General features: G+C 44.7%; 2 protein-coding genes across 7 annotated transcripts in view; one reads left to right on the top strand and one right to left on the bottom strand.

Moving 5' to 3' along the window:
- Lrrc41 (leucine rich repeat containing 41) overlaps nucleotides 1-11,929 on the top strand; it is a 24,644-nt gene extending 12,715 nt beyond the window's left edge. For both annotated transcript variants that reach the window (XM_048443920.2, XM_085686456.2), the window contains exons 4-10: nucleotides 3,654-4,788; nucleotides 8,146-8,406; nucleotides 9,611-9,775; nucleotides 9,867-9,965; nucleotides 10,683-10,805; nucleotides 11,039-11,114; nucleotides 11,208-11,929. In XM_048443920.2, the coding sequence (XP_048299877.1) occupies nucleotides 3,654-4,788; nucleotides 8,146-8,406; nucleotides 9,611-9,775; nucleotides 9,867-9,965; nucleotides 10,683-10,805; nucleotides 11,039-11,114; nucleotides 11,208-11,427 (2,079 nt within the window). In that variant the 3' untranslated portion in view covers nucleotides 11,428-11,929. The remainder of the gene's footprint in view (nucleotides 1-3,653; nucleotides 4,789-8,145; nucleotides 8,407-9,610; nucleotides 9,776-9,866; nucleotides 9,966-10,682; nucleotides 10,806-11,038; nucleotides 11,115-11,207) is intronic.
- Nucleotides 11,910-16,680, bottom strand: part of Rad54l (RAD54 like) — a 25,483-nt gene continuing 20,712 nt past the window's right edge. For all 5 annotated transcript variants that reach the window (XM_087904710.1, XM_048443922.3, XM_087904711.1 and 2 more), the window contains 8 exons: nucleotides 15,956-16,030; nucleotides 15,684-15,814; nucleotides 15,059-15,169; nucleotides 14,770-14,893; nucleotides 14,335-14,413; nucleotides 13,923-14,102; nucleotides 12,348-12,511; nucleotides 11,910-12,255 (listed from right to left, as the gene is read on the bottom strand). In XM_087904710.1, the coding sequence (XP_087760836.1) occupies nucleotides 12,045-12,255; nucleotides 12,348-12,511; nucleotides 13,923-14,102; nucleotides 14,335-14,413; nucleotides 14,770-14,893; nucleotides 15,059-15,169; nucleotides 15,684-15,814; nucleotides 15,956-16,030 (1,075 nt within the window). In that variant the 3' untranslated portion in view covers nucleotides 11,910-12,044. The remainder of the gene's footprint in view (nucleotides 12,256-12,347; nucleotides 12,512-13,922; nucleotides 14,103-14,334; nucleotides 14,414-14,769; nucleotides 14,894-15,058; nucleotides 15,170-15,683; nucleotides 15,815-15,955; nucleotides 16,031-16,680) is intronic.

The following is a 16,680-nucleotide window of genomic DNA, read 5'->3' as shown; positions in this document are numbered from 1 at the left end:
TCACACTAGGCAAGTGTGAGGTGTACTGATAGACACACAAGCAAAATACTCATACACAATGTGTTGTCTAATAGGCGCAAGGCCTTAGGTCCAGTGCTTAGCATTCCAAAGTAGGGGAAGAAAGGTTTGATTACTAGCTAAGTTTTCCTGCTTCCCCAATGTCCTAATGAAGGTGAGTAAGGCATGTAGGTTGTTGACTCAAGCATGAAATCAGACAGAAACCAGGACAAAAGGGCCAGACTTTGCCTAAGGATACTAGGGGCCTATGTTTTGATTTGACTTGAGAGTGTTGCTCTGGTAGGGAAGATTTGAGGTGGGTAGGTTAAGGATCAAAGAGAAGCGTTTGGTTGTAGTGTTCATCTTGTGGCAGGAACACTGTCTTTTAAAGTATCTATCTGATTTGATTCATCTAACAGTCTTCGCCATAAAGCAGGTGATAGATTCTCTACACCTTAGAGAAGAGCTCAGGTATGCAAATGAGAACTGGGGCCTGCACCGAAGCCAACAGACCAATTAATACACTTTAGGAAAGGATTGTAGGGCCTTGAGCTAGGTGTGACGGCACATACCTGTAGTTCAGCTAAGACAGGCAGTAGGATCATACAAGATCATGAGACCCTATCTACAAAACAGAAACTTTCCAGGGCTTCCAAAATTCTTCAGAGTAAAGTTACTTTCCTCTGACACCCTGACTGAGTGCTCCAGAGCCTACATAAAGTTTAAAGTCACTCGACTAAGGTTGTCCTCTGACCTCCACACACACCCAGAGCACATGAACCTCCCCTCCCCACAACAAAAGAAAGAAAACAAACTCTGAGGCTTGCTTGGTGTCTTTCAGAGGGTGGTAGCCCTTCCTAACTGCTGGTGAATATTAGAATCATTTGGTGGAACAGTTTTAAAAATAAAGATGTTTCAGATGTCACATGTAAAATCACCAAGCCTGAGATGTTGACATGCATTCTGAATTGGTGGTGGAAGAAAACTAGGAAATTCTGATGTGCACCATATTGAAAATATGTTCCCTTCCATTTTTAATATACTAAAAAGTCCTACTTGGTTCATCAAATAGTCAGCCTTAGAAAAAACCTGAGAATTGATTCCTATACCCAGGAAATTTCTGATCTTATTGACAAGTGCACAAACAGAAAGTAAATACCATGGGGTATGCCAGCCATCTTAAGGCTTGATAGTTGGTGCATCCCGGACATACAGCAGCCTCGGGGAATATTAGTAGATCTTTTAGGAGATTGAGATACCACTGTAGAACATTCCTGACAGATGTTTTAAAGGACATGTGTAAGAAAGGCTTTGGTGAGGGAGATGGATTTAGCTAGAGTAAAATAATTCATGTTAAGAAAGCTTCAGGTTAGCAGAGCTCTTGTAGAATAGCTTTGCTTGCTGGGCGGTGGTGGCAGGTAGATCTCTGAGATCAAGACTAGCCTGGTCTACAGAGCAAATTCCAGGATAGCCAGGACTGTTTCACAGAGAAACCCTGTCCTGAAACACTGCCCCCCCCCACCACAAAAAAGAGCTTTTCTGTCAGCTTGGAGAACTTCAAATTCTATGTAGTAGGAAAACATTGATTAATCACCCTGCATAGTAATTTGGAAAATGAGCCATCAAAAAGTTAAGTAAGTGGTTAGGCATGAGATGATACAGGGCTGAACAAAGCGGGTGTGCTAAGGAATAAATTGAGGTGAAACTCTAGAATCAAGTGTTTAAGAATTTAAAGGAGTATGACTTAGTTGTGAGACACTATAGAAAAAGGAGATAGCTTCGCAGGTCCAAGTCCTTGATGCACAAGTGTTCAGGAATGGAGTTGGATTCCCCAGTGCCTATGTAGATGCTGGATGGGCATGGCATCTGCCTATACTCCCACTCCAGAAGCAGGGTTCCCAAACTAAGCTTGCCAAACTAGTCAAATCAGCTCTGGGTTCAAGTGAGACCTTACCTTAACAAGGCGAAGGAAGACATCAAAGATGTCCAATACCAACCTTTGACAGCCACAGGAACATGCATAAATACATGTGAACACACACACACACACACAGAGAGAGAGAGAGAGAGATTGTTCCTTCGAACCAGATTTCTTGGGTCCAAGTGTTGATTACCACTTACCTACACAGTAACCAGTGACTTCTGTACTTCTCTCCAGGTTTAGGTTATTATTTCACCTGGGGTCAGTAATACAGCAATTGATTGCCATATGTAGGTCCCTAGGCTTGATTTCCAGCACTCACAGAATTGTGATTTTAACTGGGTCCACTGGCCCAACATTACCTCCTAATAAAGGTACAGCCACCTGCAGCTCCAACTCCAGGTGATCCAATATGCTCTTTGGGCCTTTCCACTCAAACCTACATGTATATATACACTTAATAGAAATGTCCTAAAGCATGTTTCAGAAATCCTCAGTTAATATGCATGCAACCAAAAAAAAAAAAAAAAAGAACCTGTTAGGATTGTGGAATAGCTCAATCAGTAAAGTGCCTTGCAAAGCACAAGTCTGACTACCCAGAAGCCCCTTAAACGGGTGCTGGCTCAGTGAGTAATGTGCTCACTGGGTAAGCCCAATGACCTCTTTGGATCCCCAGAACCCATGTAAAAGCCAGACAACATAGTTGTTTGTAATCCCAGTACACCTTCCACCACCACTGGAAGATTTGAGATTGCTAGTTCACAGGACTTGCACTTACCCCAAATATCAAGTCATTTGGCCTCAATATACCGGAACATACAAAAGCTAGGTATAGTGGTGCTCTTTAAAGTTAGCGAAAGGGGCAGGGGAAGTGACTTATTTGCACATGATATGAGTCAGGGACATTAGATCCCCTGAAACAGAAGTTTACAGATTGTTGTGAGCCATCATGTGGATGCTGGGAACGAAAACTGGGTCCTCTGCCAAGAGCAGCTACGTACTCCCAACCACTAAGCCATCCCTACAACCCCCCACAACTTTTTTTTTTCTTGTTGGCTATCCTGTAGTCATGTAGACCAGATCTGGTTCTGCCTCACAAGTGCTGGGATTAAAGGCATTCACCACCAGTTCCATCAGTGCATACTTTTAATCACAGTGCTGGGGAGGAAGATCCCTTGAGGTTGATGGCCAGGCAGCCTAACCTACTTAGCAAGCCTCAAACCAGTGAGAGCATCTTACCAGAAAAGGTGGACAGCACCTGAGGAGCAATGCTGAAGTACAACTTCTGCCCTCTCCAAACCTGTACATACAGGCTTACACAAAAATTACCATTTTCAGGGGGCTGGAGAGATGGCTCAGCGGTTAAGAGCATTGCCTGCTCTTCCAAAGGTCCTGAGTTCAATTCTCAGCAATCACATGATGGCTCACAACCATCTGTAATGAGGCCTGGTGCTCTCTTCTGGCCTGCAGACAAAATACTGTATACATAATAAATAAATATTTAAAAAATTACCATTTTCAGACAAGGAACACTATACATTTGCCCTACAGAAAGAACTAAAATACGTTCCTTCATCTGTTTGTGACCCTTGCTTATTTGTAAAAAGAGGCAACCAGTATGAATTTGTAATTTGTTTAGACTGATGCCTAACTCAGTGAGCACTCAGAAATGTATGCTACTAGAAGGAAACCAAGAGGGCACTTGACAAATGTCTGCTGTTTTCTTTGCTTTCAGAGTGTGACTTGTTGGCGAGCCAAGTTTATGGAAGCTTTTTTTTCCCATGTTCTGCGTGGAACCATTGATGTGTCTTCTGATAAGCGCCTCTGTGACCAGCGCTTCTCACCTCTCCTGCACAGCTCCCGCCATGTTCGACAGCTCACCATCTGCAACATGCTGCAGGGAGCAACTGAGCTAGTGGCTGAGCCAAACCGCAGGGTTCTAGAGACCCTGGCAAGTTCCCTGCATACTCTCAAGTTCCGCCACCTGCTGTTCTCTGATGTGGCTGCTCAGCAGTCACTGCGACAGCTGTTGCACCAGCTCATTCACCATGGAGCTGTTAGCCAAGTGTCGCTGTACTCATGGCCTGTGCCTGAGTCTGCCCTTTTCATCCTTATCCTCACCATGAGTGCTGGCTTTTGGCAGCCAGGCCCTGGCAGCTTGCCTTGCCGCCTCTGTGGTGAAGCCTCCCGAGGCCGGGCCCCATCCCGAGATGAAGGGTCCTTGTTGCTAGGCTCTCGCCGGCCTCGGCGGGATGCAGCAGAGCGATGTGCTGCAGCACTGATGGCCACCCGGCGAAAGAGTGAAGTCAAGCAGATGCCCAGGGCTGTACCTACCACTCGTGTCACACGCCGCAGCACACAAGAAAGCCTGGCAGTAGGCGGGACAGACTCTAAGAGGGAGTTGAACCCTCCAGCCACCTCTTATGAGGCTTCTGGCACCAAGCAGCCATCCTCTGGTCCAGCTGCCACCTCCTCTGCCTCCTCTTCTACATCATCCAAACGGGCTCCAGCAAGCTCAGCCTCTCAGCCTAAGCCCTTAAAGCGTTTCAAACGAGCTGCAGGGAAGAAGGGTGGCCGCACCCGTCAGGGGTCTGGTGCAGAGTCTGAAGACCTATATGACTTTGTTTTTATTGTGGCTGGTGAGAAGGAAGATGGTGAAGAGATGGAGATTGGGGAAGTAGCCTGTGGAGCTCTGGATGGATCAGATCCCAGCTGTTTGGGGCTCCCAGCACTGGAGACATCCCAGCGATTCCGCAGCATTTCCACCTTGGAGCTGTTCACTGTTCCTCTCTCCACAGAGGCAGCTCTGACACTGTGCCACCTGCTGAGCTCCTGGGTATCACTGGAGAGCCTTACACTTTCCTACAATGGTGAGCACCTGAAGGGACAGGTCTGGGCTTGGATCTCTCAGCAGCAATGTGCCTAATCCAGGGTGGGCAGTATAATCAGGGAAGTGGAGATGTGTTCCTTTGTGTCTCACAGAGGCAAGAGGTAAACACAAAAAAACATTGGCATACTGTTAATGTTAGAAGAGAAAAATGAGGTAGGTCTCATAATATGAATTTACAATTGGAAAAAAGGCTTCTTGAGAGGCTAAGACATCAGCTAGATACAGGAGGCAGTGTAGACCCTGTTTATATCATACTAGTCATATCAGAGCAACAACTACCCAGGTTTTAAAAGGGGAAAAAACAACAGCAACCTACAAGACAGTCTTCTGCCCTTACTTAATCATACACTGTCAGCAAAATGTACAATCTGGCCGAAACTACCTGCATTGCTAAGCACTACTACAGAAACCATAGACGTACCATTCACGGCCATCAGCCTCCTAATACCCTTCATTATCTGCCAGTTCTAAACTCTCCTTTACTAAACAATCTCACAAAGAAATGTCATGCATGAACTCCCTCAACTAGCCTAATTCTGAGTTCACACTTTTCTTCTTCACCTCAAAATACACAGCCTTATCTGAAGCTAACTCACCATACTCTAAATCTAAATTTCTTCCTTTTCTAGGGAGGCTTTTTTCTCAGATGCTCTAGTTTTCATATACTTAGTCTATATCTGCCTTTCAGTATTCTCAAAATATTATTTTGTTTTTTTTTAAGATTGTATACAATGTTCCTCCTGCATGTACACCTCTATGCCAGAAGAGGGCACCAGACCCCATTACAGATGGTTGTGAGCCATCATGTGCTTGCTGGGAATTGAACTCAGGACCTTTGGAAGATCAGCCAGCGTTCTTAACCTCTGAGCCCCTGTTTTGTTTTTCTGGACAGGGTTTCTCTAGCAGCCCTGACTATCCTGGAACTAGCTCTTGTAGACCAGTCTGGCCTCAAGCTCATAGAAATTCTCCTGTCTCTGCTTCCTGAGTGCTGGTATTAAAGGTGTGCGCCACCACTGCCTGACTCAAATACTAATTTTTAATATCAACCTATAACAATTGACTTGCCCAGGATAACCCTGCTTAGGGAACTGTAGAGCCAGTATTCAAGCCCAGATAACTTGACTTCAAAATTCCAATCTTCTAAATCACTCGACTGCTTCTTACTACTGCCTCTCCCACCGCCTAAACATTAAATCAGGTCTCTACCAACATTCCATTTCCCTCTCTTCCCAAGATGGGTCACTCTCTACTATCCCTACTCAGGCCTCACTTACACCTTCAGCAGTGCACAGAAGAGAGTGCAGGCCATCGAGGTCCTTGCTACATTTCACATGCACTTTTCTAGTCCTCATCTTACATTTATTCCTTCCTAAGCCAAGTGTGGTGCACACATTTAAACCCAACACGTGGGAGATTGAGCTGGAGATCGATCTCTGAATTTGAGGCCAGTCTTGTCTATGTGGTGAATTCCATGATAACCAGGGCTATATAGACAAACCCTGTTTAAAAAAAGAAAAGGAAAACAAACAAACAAAAAACATTTTTTCTTCTGAAATACTCCCAATATCTCAATCAGTTTCTCAGAACGCTCCCACTTGATCACCTTTTCTGGACAATTCCATCTACTGCTGTAGCTTCAATGGCTATTGATGCTAATATCACCCCTTCCCTTGGCTTGAGACATCAGCTCAATCTTTTTCTTGAATATCCAGATCCACTTATTTGGCTTACTTTTAAGTGTCACCCTTCCAACTCATTTCCAGCCTGGCTATACTACCACTGTACCACTGATGATCCTCCCCCTCTTAAAGGCATCACAACTGGCTCAGTTGCCCAAAGAAACCAAAATTCTGTCTCTTTCCATATATTTAGCCACTAGGCCCTACTTTTACATATTCCAAATTCATTTATTCATATCTATATCCATAATTCAGGTTATTACTACTCCTTGCTTGACTTAATTTCAGCAGTCCTTCCTTTATAGAATCCATTGTTTACACTACATAAGTATTCTTTTAAACATGTGGTTTGACCCTTTTGTTCATTCAAAGACAGGCTAAGCATGGTGGTACTCAGAAAGTGGAGGCAGGAAGATCTGGAGTTTAAGGCCAGCATTGTCAAAATATTTAGTTTGAAAAAATGTGACGCACACACGGCCTTCCTGCATAACCTAAGCTGCCCTCAAAATCACAGCCCTCCTGCCTCAGTCTCCCATGTGGAATTACTGGCATGCACCACCATACCTCCCAATTTTATAGAATTATTCAGTTCATGTTCACTCCTGCTTGCCCCTTCATGCTTTACACACCTTGTATTCCAACTTAGAACCTGAGCTCAATCTTCAAGCCTCTGAATGTTGTTTTGCTAGGCAGCAGTGGTACATGACTTTAATCCTAGCACTTAGAGGTAAAGGCAGGTGAGTTTGAGGCCAGTCCAGTCTATAGCTAATTCCAGGACAGCCAGGACTACACAGAGAAACCCTGTCTCAGAAAGAAAAAAAAAATTTAGTTGGATGAATAAATCAATAGCAGCTTACACAATCCAGTAAGAACTTGGTTCCTAGGAGTTACTTAAGATTCCCAAGTAAGGTACGATACCTTTTTAGATTCTTTATATTAGTTTTGTGGAAAATGGTTTATTTGTTGTCTAGAATACCAAACCCAAGGACTCAGGCACATTAGGCACATGCCCTACCACTGACCTAATATGCATGCAGTCCACATTTTTTCCTCTGTCATTTCTACCTACAATATACTGGGTTGGGCCATCATTACTTCTCAGTGCACTTCATGACCTGTGAGATCAAGCTCTCTACAGCTTCACAATGCCCAAGAGACCCTTTCCACCCAGGAGTTGATATCTCCTAGAGAAGACCCAGTTACCCAAAATTCCCTCCCTTCAAGGCCATGCAGCTTTAGGAAACTACTTAGAACCTATATCTGGATACCTGTGCAGCTCTGAGTCTACAGTATAACTACTAGCACAACCACATCCTATCCTATTTTGAGATTCCCCTGATGACTCTAGAGTACAAAGCCCTTAGAGCAGATAGCAATTTGCTAGTTACGTGAGGAAAAGGAGAAACTAGATGAGTAATTGATACAAATTTCAAAAATATACAATCCACAATCAGGGATGGTGGTACACATCCATGACCCCCAACCCTGGAGAAACAGTGGCAGAAATCTAAGTCTGAAGCCTTATCTCAAAACTAAAACTCTGATAATTTGATCCAAAACTCAAGATTTGGTAGTAATCAATAGAAAATACAAAGCTTTCACTGAATATTACTGCTGTATAAATTTCCCACATCTGTAACTTAACCTCTTTGCCATAGGCCTGGGCTCTAATATCTTCCGCCTGCTAGACAGCCTGCGGGCTCTGTCAGGCCAGGCTGGATGCCGCCTCCGTGCCCTGCATCTCAGTGACCTGTTCTCACCACTGCCCATCCTGGAGTTGACACGTGCCATTGTGCGAGCTCTTCCTCTGCTGCGGGTCCTGTCTATTCGTGTTGACCACCCAAGCCAGAGGGACAACCCTGCTGTACCAGAGAATGCCGGGCCCCCTAGCCACATAATTGGGGATGAGGAAATACCAGGTAAAGCAGTGTGTACGCACATATACATATCTTCAGGGATATGTACAGTTGTGTTTGGTTGGGTAGAGGAAGGGAACCCTGCTGTCACTGTCATGTTAGTCCTTTATAAGTTGCCATTCTTTAAAATAACCTCAGGTTAGACAGATCTGGGGACTGCTGTGAGCAGGGAATCTAACTAGATTCAGTGGCCCTGCTTTACGTTTCTATCTCCTGTTATATCCCTTCTTGTAGCACTATGCATTTGCTCTGTATGTGTGTTTGTGTGAACGTGCATGTGTGTGTACACGTGTACCTATGTATGTAGAGGCCACAGGTTGACACTGGATGTCTTCCTCTATCCCTTCTCAACCTATTAAGAATTTTGTTGTTACTTTGTGTATGCGTGCATGCATGTATTATTGTGGAAATTGGGACAGCTTGTGTGTTTGCGTGTAGAAATCACAGAACAACCGAAAATAAAAGTTTAAAAAGCCAGATGGTGCTAGCACATGCCTTTAATTCCAACACTGGAGACACAGGCAGGTGGATCTCTATGAGTTCAAGACCAGCCTGGTCCACATAGTGAGTTCTAGAACAGCTAGTCTTCACCTCTCCAGTGGTGAAATTTTGGGTGTGGCCACCACAGACCTATCATTTATATAGGTTCTGGTGATCCAAACTCAGGTTTTCACACAGAGCCAACATTTAACCCTTGAGCCATCTACCCCTGCATACTTTTATTTGCTCAAGTACAAAGACAAGATTTCATATTTAATGGTCTACTTCTATAACTTAGCAAAGTCTGACACATAGTAGGCGGATAAGTCGATAAACAAACCATTTCCTAATGAGTCTACTGTACGTAGAGGAAGAGGGCCAGTGAGATGACTCAGCATGGAAAACACTTGCTGTCAGACTTGAAACTTCGTGGGATCCCTGGAAACCACATGGTAGAATTAACTACTGCAAGTCTTTTCCTGACCCCCAAGTAGTGGTACACATATAAAATACATATTTTTGTTTATTTTGAGACAGAGTTTCTCTGTGTAGCCCTGAGTGTCCTGACACTTTCTCTGTTGACTAGGCCTTGGACCCAGAGGTCCACCGCCTCTGCCTCTGCCTCCCAAGTACTCAATTAAAGGCACGCACCACCACTACTACCAGTCTACATTGTATTAAGTGAAGTCCAGATGGCTCATTGCAATTTCCTCTTCCTATCGTACAGAAAACTGCCTAGAGCAATTGGAGATGGGATTTCCAAGAGGGGCTCAGCCAGCCCCACTGCTCTGCTCTGTTCTCAAGGCCTCAGGTTCTCTACAGCAGCTGTCACTGGACAGTGCCACCTTTGCCTCTCCCCAGGATTTTGGGCTTGTGTTGCAAACACTCAAAGGTAGGAATGGTAAAGGAGGGTAGGTAGGGACCTACCATTGTTCCCTAGGAAAACTAAGCCCTACTGCCCATGGCTTCTGTCTCCTATCCAGAATACAACCTGTCTCTGAAGAGGCTGAGCTTCCATGATATGAATCTTGCAGACTGTCAGAGTGAGGTGCTCTTTTTGTTACAGAATCTGACCCTTCAAGGTAAGATCCTAATCTAGGACCTGGCATTCCTTTGACCTCACTGTAGCTCTGCCACTTTCTCTGTGTGCAAACCACTGTTCTTCCCTAGTCGTTATATCTTTCTTGATGATAAGGATATAGAGCCTGTATGACCTTCCTTTTAGTTTGTTTTGTTTTGTAAGGGGCTGGCAGAAATGATGGTAGCACCCTGGGTGTGTTCAATTTAAAAAAAAAATAAAATGAGATAGTGGAGAGAGGGTGAGGCAGTGGTGGTGCACACCTTTAATCCCAGCAGTTGGGAGGCAGAGGCAGAATCTCTGTGGGTTCGAGGCCAGCATGGTCTAAAGAGTGAGTTCCAGGACAGCCAAAGCTACAACAAGAGAAACTCTGTCTCAAAAACCAAAAAAAAAAAACCAAAGAATTGATGGGGAGAAATGTGTTACTGGGGCACATTCCCTTCAGGTACTCACCTCTAACTGATCCCCATCCCTGCAGAGGGATCAGTGGCTACAGAGAGGGAGGAAGTAGATTTAAAAATTGCCCATACAGAGAAGTTCCTCCCAGCAGATAGGCTCAATATCTTATTTGATTGAGTTTCAACATTGCTTGGGACTTCACAGATTATTCTTCTTTTCAGGTATGTCTAAAAATGTTCACACACCTTGCTAGAACCACGTGGGGCAGGAGGGTCTGCACCAGCCCTACTTCTCATCCAAATATTGTACTTTCTCTTGACAGAGATTACCTTCTCCTTCTGCCGTCTGTTTGAGAAGCGCCCAGCCCAATTTCTTCCTGAGATGGTTGCTGCTATGAAGGGCAACTCTACACTGAAGGGCCTTCGACTCCCAGGGAACCGCTTGGGTGGGAACCAGACCCTGGAGAGGGAGGGAGGAAGGAACCAGCCTTTGACCATAGACTTTGGGGTAAAGGTATTGACTACTCCACTGAGAAGGATGTAATTGCAATGTAGGTATATGAGTACTAGGTCTTCGGAACTGCTAGGACTAGGGTTTTCCCAAGATGGAACTGGGATAGGATACCCTTGTTTCCCTCCTCTGGGTAGAGGTAATAAGTATACCCTTCCCTCTCTCCAGGAAATGCTGGCTTGTTGGCCCTAGCAGATGTTTTCTCAGAGGATTCTTCCTCTTCTCTCTGTCAGTTGGATATCAGGTATGCTAGAGATTGGAGAGAAAGGATGGGAGGAAGGGATATAGACAAAAGTCTAATTGCTTCCTGGTATCTAATCCTTCTCATCCCTACCAGCTCCAACTGCATCAAGCCAGATGGGCTTCTGGAATTTGCCAAGCGACTGGAGCGCTGGGGCCGTGGGGCCTTTGGTCACCTACGCCTCTTCCAGAACTGGCTGGACCAGGATGCAGTCACAGCAAGGGAAGCAATCCGGCGGCTCCGAGCTACCTGCCATGTGGTTAGCGACTCGTGGGACTCATCCCAGGCCTTTGCAGATTATGTCAGCACCATGTGATGGGGCCCATACCTCACAGGCCCATCCTCAGTACCATCAGCTTGCAGGGGCTGAGGCATGGGCTGCCCAGAATCCCCAACCACTGATTCTGTCATTCTCCTTCTGCCACTTTGTCTAGTTTTTTGTTCGTTTGTTTGATTTTGTTTTTTCCCCATCTTCCCTTGCACTGAGGTCCTGGAGGCCCTGATGAGGTCCAGCAAAGGCATTCCCACAGCTGAGGTCAAAGGCTTTGGGCCACTTACTCAGTACCCTGGGAACCGCAGGCCAGGAGGTCATTATCTTCACTGAGGAAAGCCTCTTACCCTGGGGCTACCTGCCTCCTTCCTCAAGCAGGCACCCAGGCTTTAGAGAGGCATAGGAATGCCCACCACCAGGCCTCTTCCCTTCTGGGCTTCCCAGTCTGTTCCCAGGCCTCAGTCCCTTTCATGCCTTTATTCCTTTCTTTTTTTTTTTTTAAACCAAAAAAAGTTTTTCTTATAAAATAAATTTTGGGCAAACATCATGCAGCCCTTCTTGATTATTTTCTCCCAGAGAACAAAACTGAGAACAGCCTCATGAGACATAGAACCCCTTTACCAGTATCCTTCCTCTAACCACTACTCCAGACCAGCTGGTTATTAGTGGAGACCCCGCTGCTCCTCATGAGAACGCTGGTGGAAGACGAAGGTGATGGCTGTAGATGAAGCATCCCAGGCAGCCTGGAGTACCTCATCCTGGAGCCCCCGTTTATCTGTGCTATGGTTCCACTGAGCCAGATCTGAAGTGCAGTCAGAGCCATCAGGGGGTGGCCAGACCTGGCGGCTGTTTACACAGCGGCGACAATGCAGCCTGGGGTCAGAGGACAGAGTTGTGGTCACTACAGATCTTATTTCTGTGCTGCTTAGGTAGCTCAGAGATAATGACAAGGGCACTCCGCCTACCTGTCATGTGTGTCACTGAGGCTGGCTTCATCCAGGGTAAACAGCTCTTTCAGCTCACCAAGCGAGAAATGTCTCTCTACATCCTGCTCTTCATCAACCACACAGCTGCTCAGTGCCTTCTTGTGGCTCTGTCGCTGAAAGATCTTCTCCTCTATGGTTCCAGTCTAGAAGTAGGATGAAATGTAGGGCTCAGTCATCCTGTAGATGCCCAGGGAGCAGGAAAACCAGGAGTGAAAGACATATTGAGGGGCTGGAGAGATGGCTCAGTGGGTAAGAGCACTGGTTGTTCTTCCAGAGGTCCCTAGTTCAATTCCCAGCAACTACATGATGGCTCACAACCATCTGTAATGAGACCTGGTGCCTTCCTTGCCAGCAGTACATTGTATGCTTAATAAATAAATAAATCTTAAAAAAAAAAAACTTGAAAGGAACAATGAACACAAACTACAAATCCTAGGCTATCTCTCTCAGCTGAGATCCATTTCCCTAGTTTCTCTAGAGTCAAGAATTATGCTGTTTTGCCCATTTTCTGTACCAGTGGAGGGTGCCAGGGATAGGGCTAAATTCATTTAGGGTAAAACAGGTTATCTGTAGCAAAGCTCCCTCACACCAATCCCAACTCTCATTTATTCAATATCATGAGTATTTTTTTCAGGTCATATACTAGTAATAGGATGCAAGGAGGAATGAAGTATGATCCATCCTTTAGGTCACTGACCACTTCGATAGACAGACTTACAAACAAATTTGTACGTGATACCCAGGGTCCTGCAGAAGGAATGGTAGAGAAGTTCAGAAAATATTGAAAGTAGATTATATTTGAGCTAACTCAAAAAAAAAATTACAAGTCAAGAGCAGAGAGAAAGCTGGGCATAATGGGGTTTGAAAAACAAGAGCTTCAATTAGTTGTTCAGGAGGCTGAGGCTGGAAGATTTCTTAGAAATGGTAAAGAATGTGAGTATAAGTTAGAAAGCCAGGCAGTGGTGGCACATGCCTTTAATGCCAACACTTGAGAGGCAGAGGCAGGTGGATCTCAGCATGCTCTACAGAGAAGTTCCAGGATAGTCAGGACTACACAGAGAAACTGTTTCAATCCCCCAACCCACCCCCAAAAAAGCTAGAAAGGATGGAAGAGTAATAAGATGATCTCTAGTAAAGCTTTGAAAACAAATGACTAACAACATACTAGAGCCTTAAGAATAATTAGATGAGGAACTAAGATCATTAGAGATAAAGTCAAGCATGGTACTCACAGGATAGATACTAGATTTGGGAAGGAAATGAAGACAGCTTGTATATGAAATCATCAGTAAGCAAGAGATATAGACAACAGTTTGCGTGATCTATAGTGGATAAGTAACATTTACCACTTCTTATGCTTTGGTACACGGAGCATGAGACAATTTTAAAGTGAATGACATGTTATAAAAGCAAACAGTGCCCTATAAAAAGTATCTTAAGTAAGCATCTCAAGGGCACAGCAAGAAAAGCATCTGGAGGAGAGCAAAGAGGAGGGAGTTAAGAGGGTCTTGATTCATGACCCACCCCCACTCTGATCAACATCACCATCCTTACAGATAGCAGTCGGTAAATATAGCAGGTCTTCTTTTGACCATCACGCCAGACTCGGGCCATAGCTTGTTCATCATTGGCTGGGTTCCAGTCAGGATCAAACATGACCAGACGGTTAGCACCAATGAGATTAAGACCACAGCCCCCAGCTTTGCTGCTCAGCATGAAGACAAAATCAGGACTCTGGGAAGAAAAGAAGGAGGGGGTGGAGTGCACACACTTCTCAGCTCAACTACATGTCTCCTCTCATTCTTGTATACTCTCACAGAGGACAAGTTGATGTGCCTACCATTCAGTTTCCCAACCCACAAAGTCAGATTCATATTATCAGACCCACCAGAACACAAAAACAAAGAAATACAGCTCCTTACAGCTAGCTTCTCAACACTTAATTCTTACGCATTGGTGTACTTACCGATGGACTATTGAAGCGCTCCACAACCTTGGCTCTCTTCTTAATGGACATTGTGCCATCCAAACGAACATACAGGTACCTGGAGGGATATCCAAAGATCAAGACCCAAGAAGGATGAATTTCTTGAAGTTATGGCTACCAATAAGACTAGATTAACTATTTTGAGGCTGCCTGTGCATAGTCTGAGGTCTCCCAATGAGAAGGACAGAGATGTAAGAGCAGGAATTAAGATCTGTGGAGTACTCGAGGGACCAGGATATAAACTTGAGCAGAGATGGAATTAGTGCCATTACAGCCATTAGGGAAGAGAACTCAGGAAAGTCACTCATATAGTCACATCTTGATAAACATCCAATAACCAGAAAAACCTAGTCCTCCTAGAGTACCAGTGAGGGAGATATATCTCTTGGCTAGCCTGGTTAGACTCTTCCCTACCTTCGAGCTCGACACAGCTTTTCAAAGAGATCCAACGTCTGAGTATAATTAGACACCAGCACAACTTTGTCACTGCTGCGGCTTCGCGTCATGGCCAGAATGTAATCAAGGACCAGCATCTTACCTGGGAAGAGTGACTACGATCAGTCCTCACAGTTGGTCTTCCCAATGGCCCAAGATTATTACATTTGATATCCTGCTTTCAGGCAGGATAGCTTCAGCAGCGAGATGATTTCCTACCCTTCTATCATTCCTCCAAGGAGGCCATCTACTGATGGGTAGGGCTCACCTGACAGCTGTGGCTCCACAGCTTTAGAGGTATAACCAGGTGGGAAGATATCCAAAGCACCCTCAAAGCCATCTTCCTCTGTCACACACTTGTCATAGATTAAAGCTGGATCTGGAGGAAAAAATGCTAGTGACTTTGCTTTTCTAAAGCTTCCACTTCAGTGCTCACCCTTTGGATATCTGGCACCTAAGGAAAGGCTTCACTTACAACTAGACTGTCTTGGGGATCCACCTTCCCAAGTTCCCATAGGGTGTAGCCAGTACCATCTGGAAGCCTGGATGGACAGTATCACTCACTACTATGTTCTCCCAAAAGGAGAGAATCAACATGAGAGGCATTATTTGTTATTTCTCCTCCTGTCTAATGTTGTACAAGAGGACGTGTACATACAAGCATGCACATACACCTCAAGCACAAAGATGTAGTTTCTCAAATAAAGGTATAGTTCACGGAGAAGAGTCCACAAGCAGGAGTCATGTCTTATGGAAATTTATGACATGACTTATGGAAAGTTAGACTACATGTGGCCTCCGTGAGGTCTCTAGTGAAGGTCACCAGTCTTTCCACAGGAAATACCTCTCCCTTGCTCACCCACACAGAAGATACTGGGCTTGGGCACACTCACGGTTACAAAGCTTCTTTAGAGAGGTGATAGAAGACAGGGAAGACACACTCATCTTGCCTTCACGCAATTCTTCTTCGGGTTTAGCCTGTCTCAGAAATCTCTTATATAACTCAGTTTGAAGGGGTGTCAGCCTAAAAATAAAGAGGCAGGTGGCTAACCAGAAAAAGCTGGACCACACACACTGCTACCCTAAGAACATCTTGAGATTCAGCCATGCTTAAGAAGCTAAGCTTTTACCCACTCACTGCATGCCTTTGAGTTGATTTCAGTACCTACAACAAACCACCTGCTCAATCTTCACTGGCAGATATTTAGAGAGGATATCTGATGTTCTCCGTATCAGGCACCTAGGGAAAATGAGAAAAAGCAACAGGCTAGTGAAAGTGATGTGCTGTATATTAGAATAAGAGCTCCTACCTAAAGGACCAAGACTCACTCTATTTTATATGTCAGACCTATCATTTCTATGACATATATCAAAGACTCATTATTCCATATATAAGATTTATTTGCTTGTTTCAGTGTTTTAATCATGGGAACAAAGGCCTTCAAAAATTATCTAGCTTAGACTGACAACGTCTTTTCTTTCCTTCAGCTTCTTGGTTGTTTTTTTTTAAAATATTTATTTATTTATTATGTATACAATATTTTGTCTGCATGTATACCTACAGGCCAGAAGAGGGCACCAGACCTTATTACAGATGGTTGTGAGCCACCATGTGGTTGCCGGGAATTGAACTCAGGACCTCTGGAAGAGCAGCGCTGAGCCATCTCTCGAGCCCTTGGTTGGTCTTTAAAAGAAAGCTAAGATCTTGCATTTAGTCTGCAGCTCTGTCTGGAAAAATGGGTCACAAACTTCGGGACTTTTTTTTTTTTAATTTTATGTGTATGAGTGTTTTCCTTGCATGTATGCCTATATGCCATGTTTATCCCAGTGCCCTCAGAGGTCAAAAGAAGGCACTAGACCCCTGGAATTGGAATTAAGTACACTACCACG

The sequence above is a fragment of the Myodes glareolus genome, chromosome 3 (assembly GCF_982192425.1).
Source record: "Myodes glareolus chromosome 3, mMyoGla1.1, whole genome shotgun sequence".
In the NCBI taxonomy this organism is placed as follows: Eukaryota; Metazoa; Chordata; class Mammalia; order Rodentia; family Cricetidae; genus Myodes; species Myodes glareolus.
This window is presented reverse-complemented; position numbering and strand designations above follow the sequence as displayed.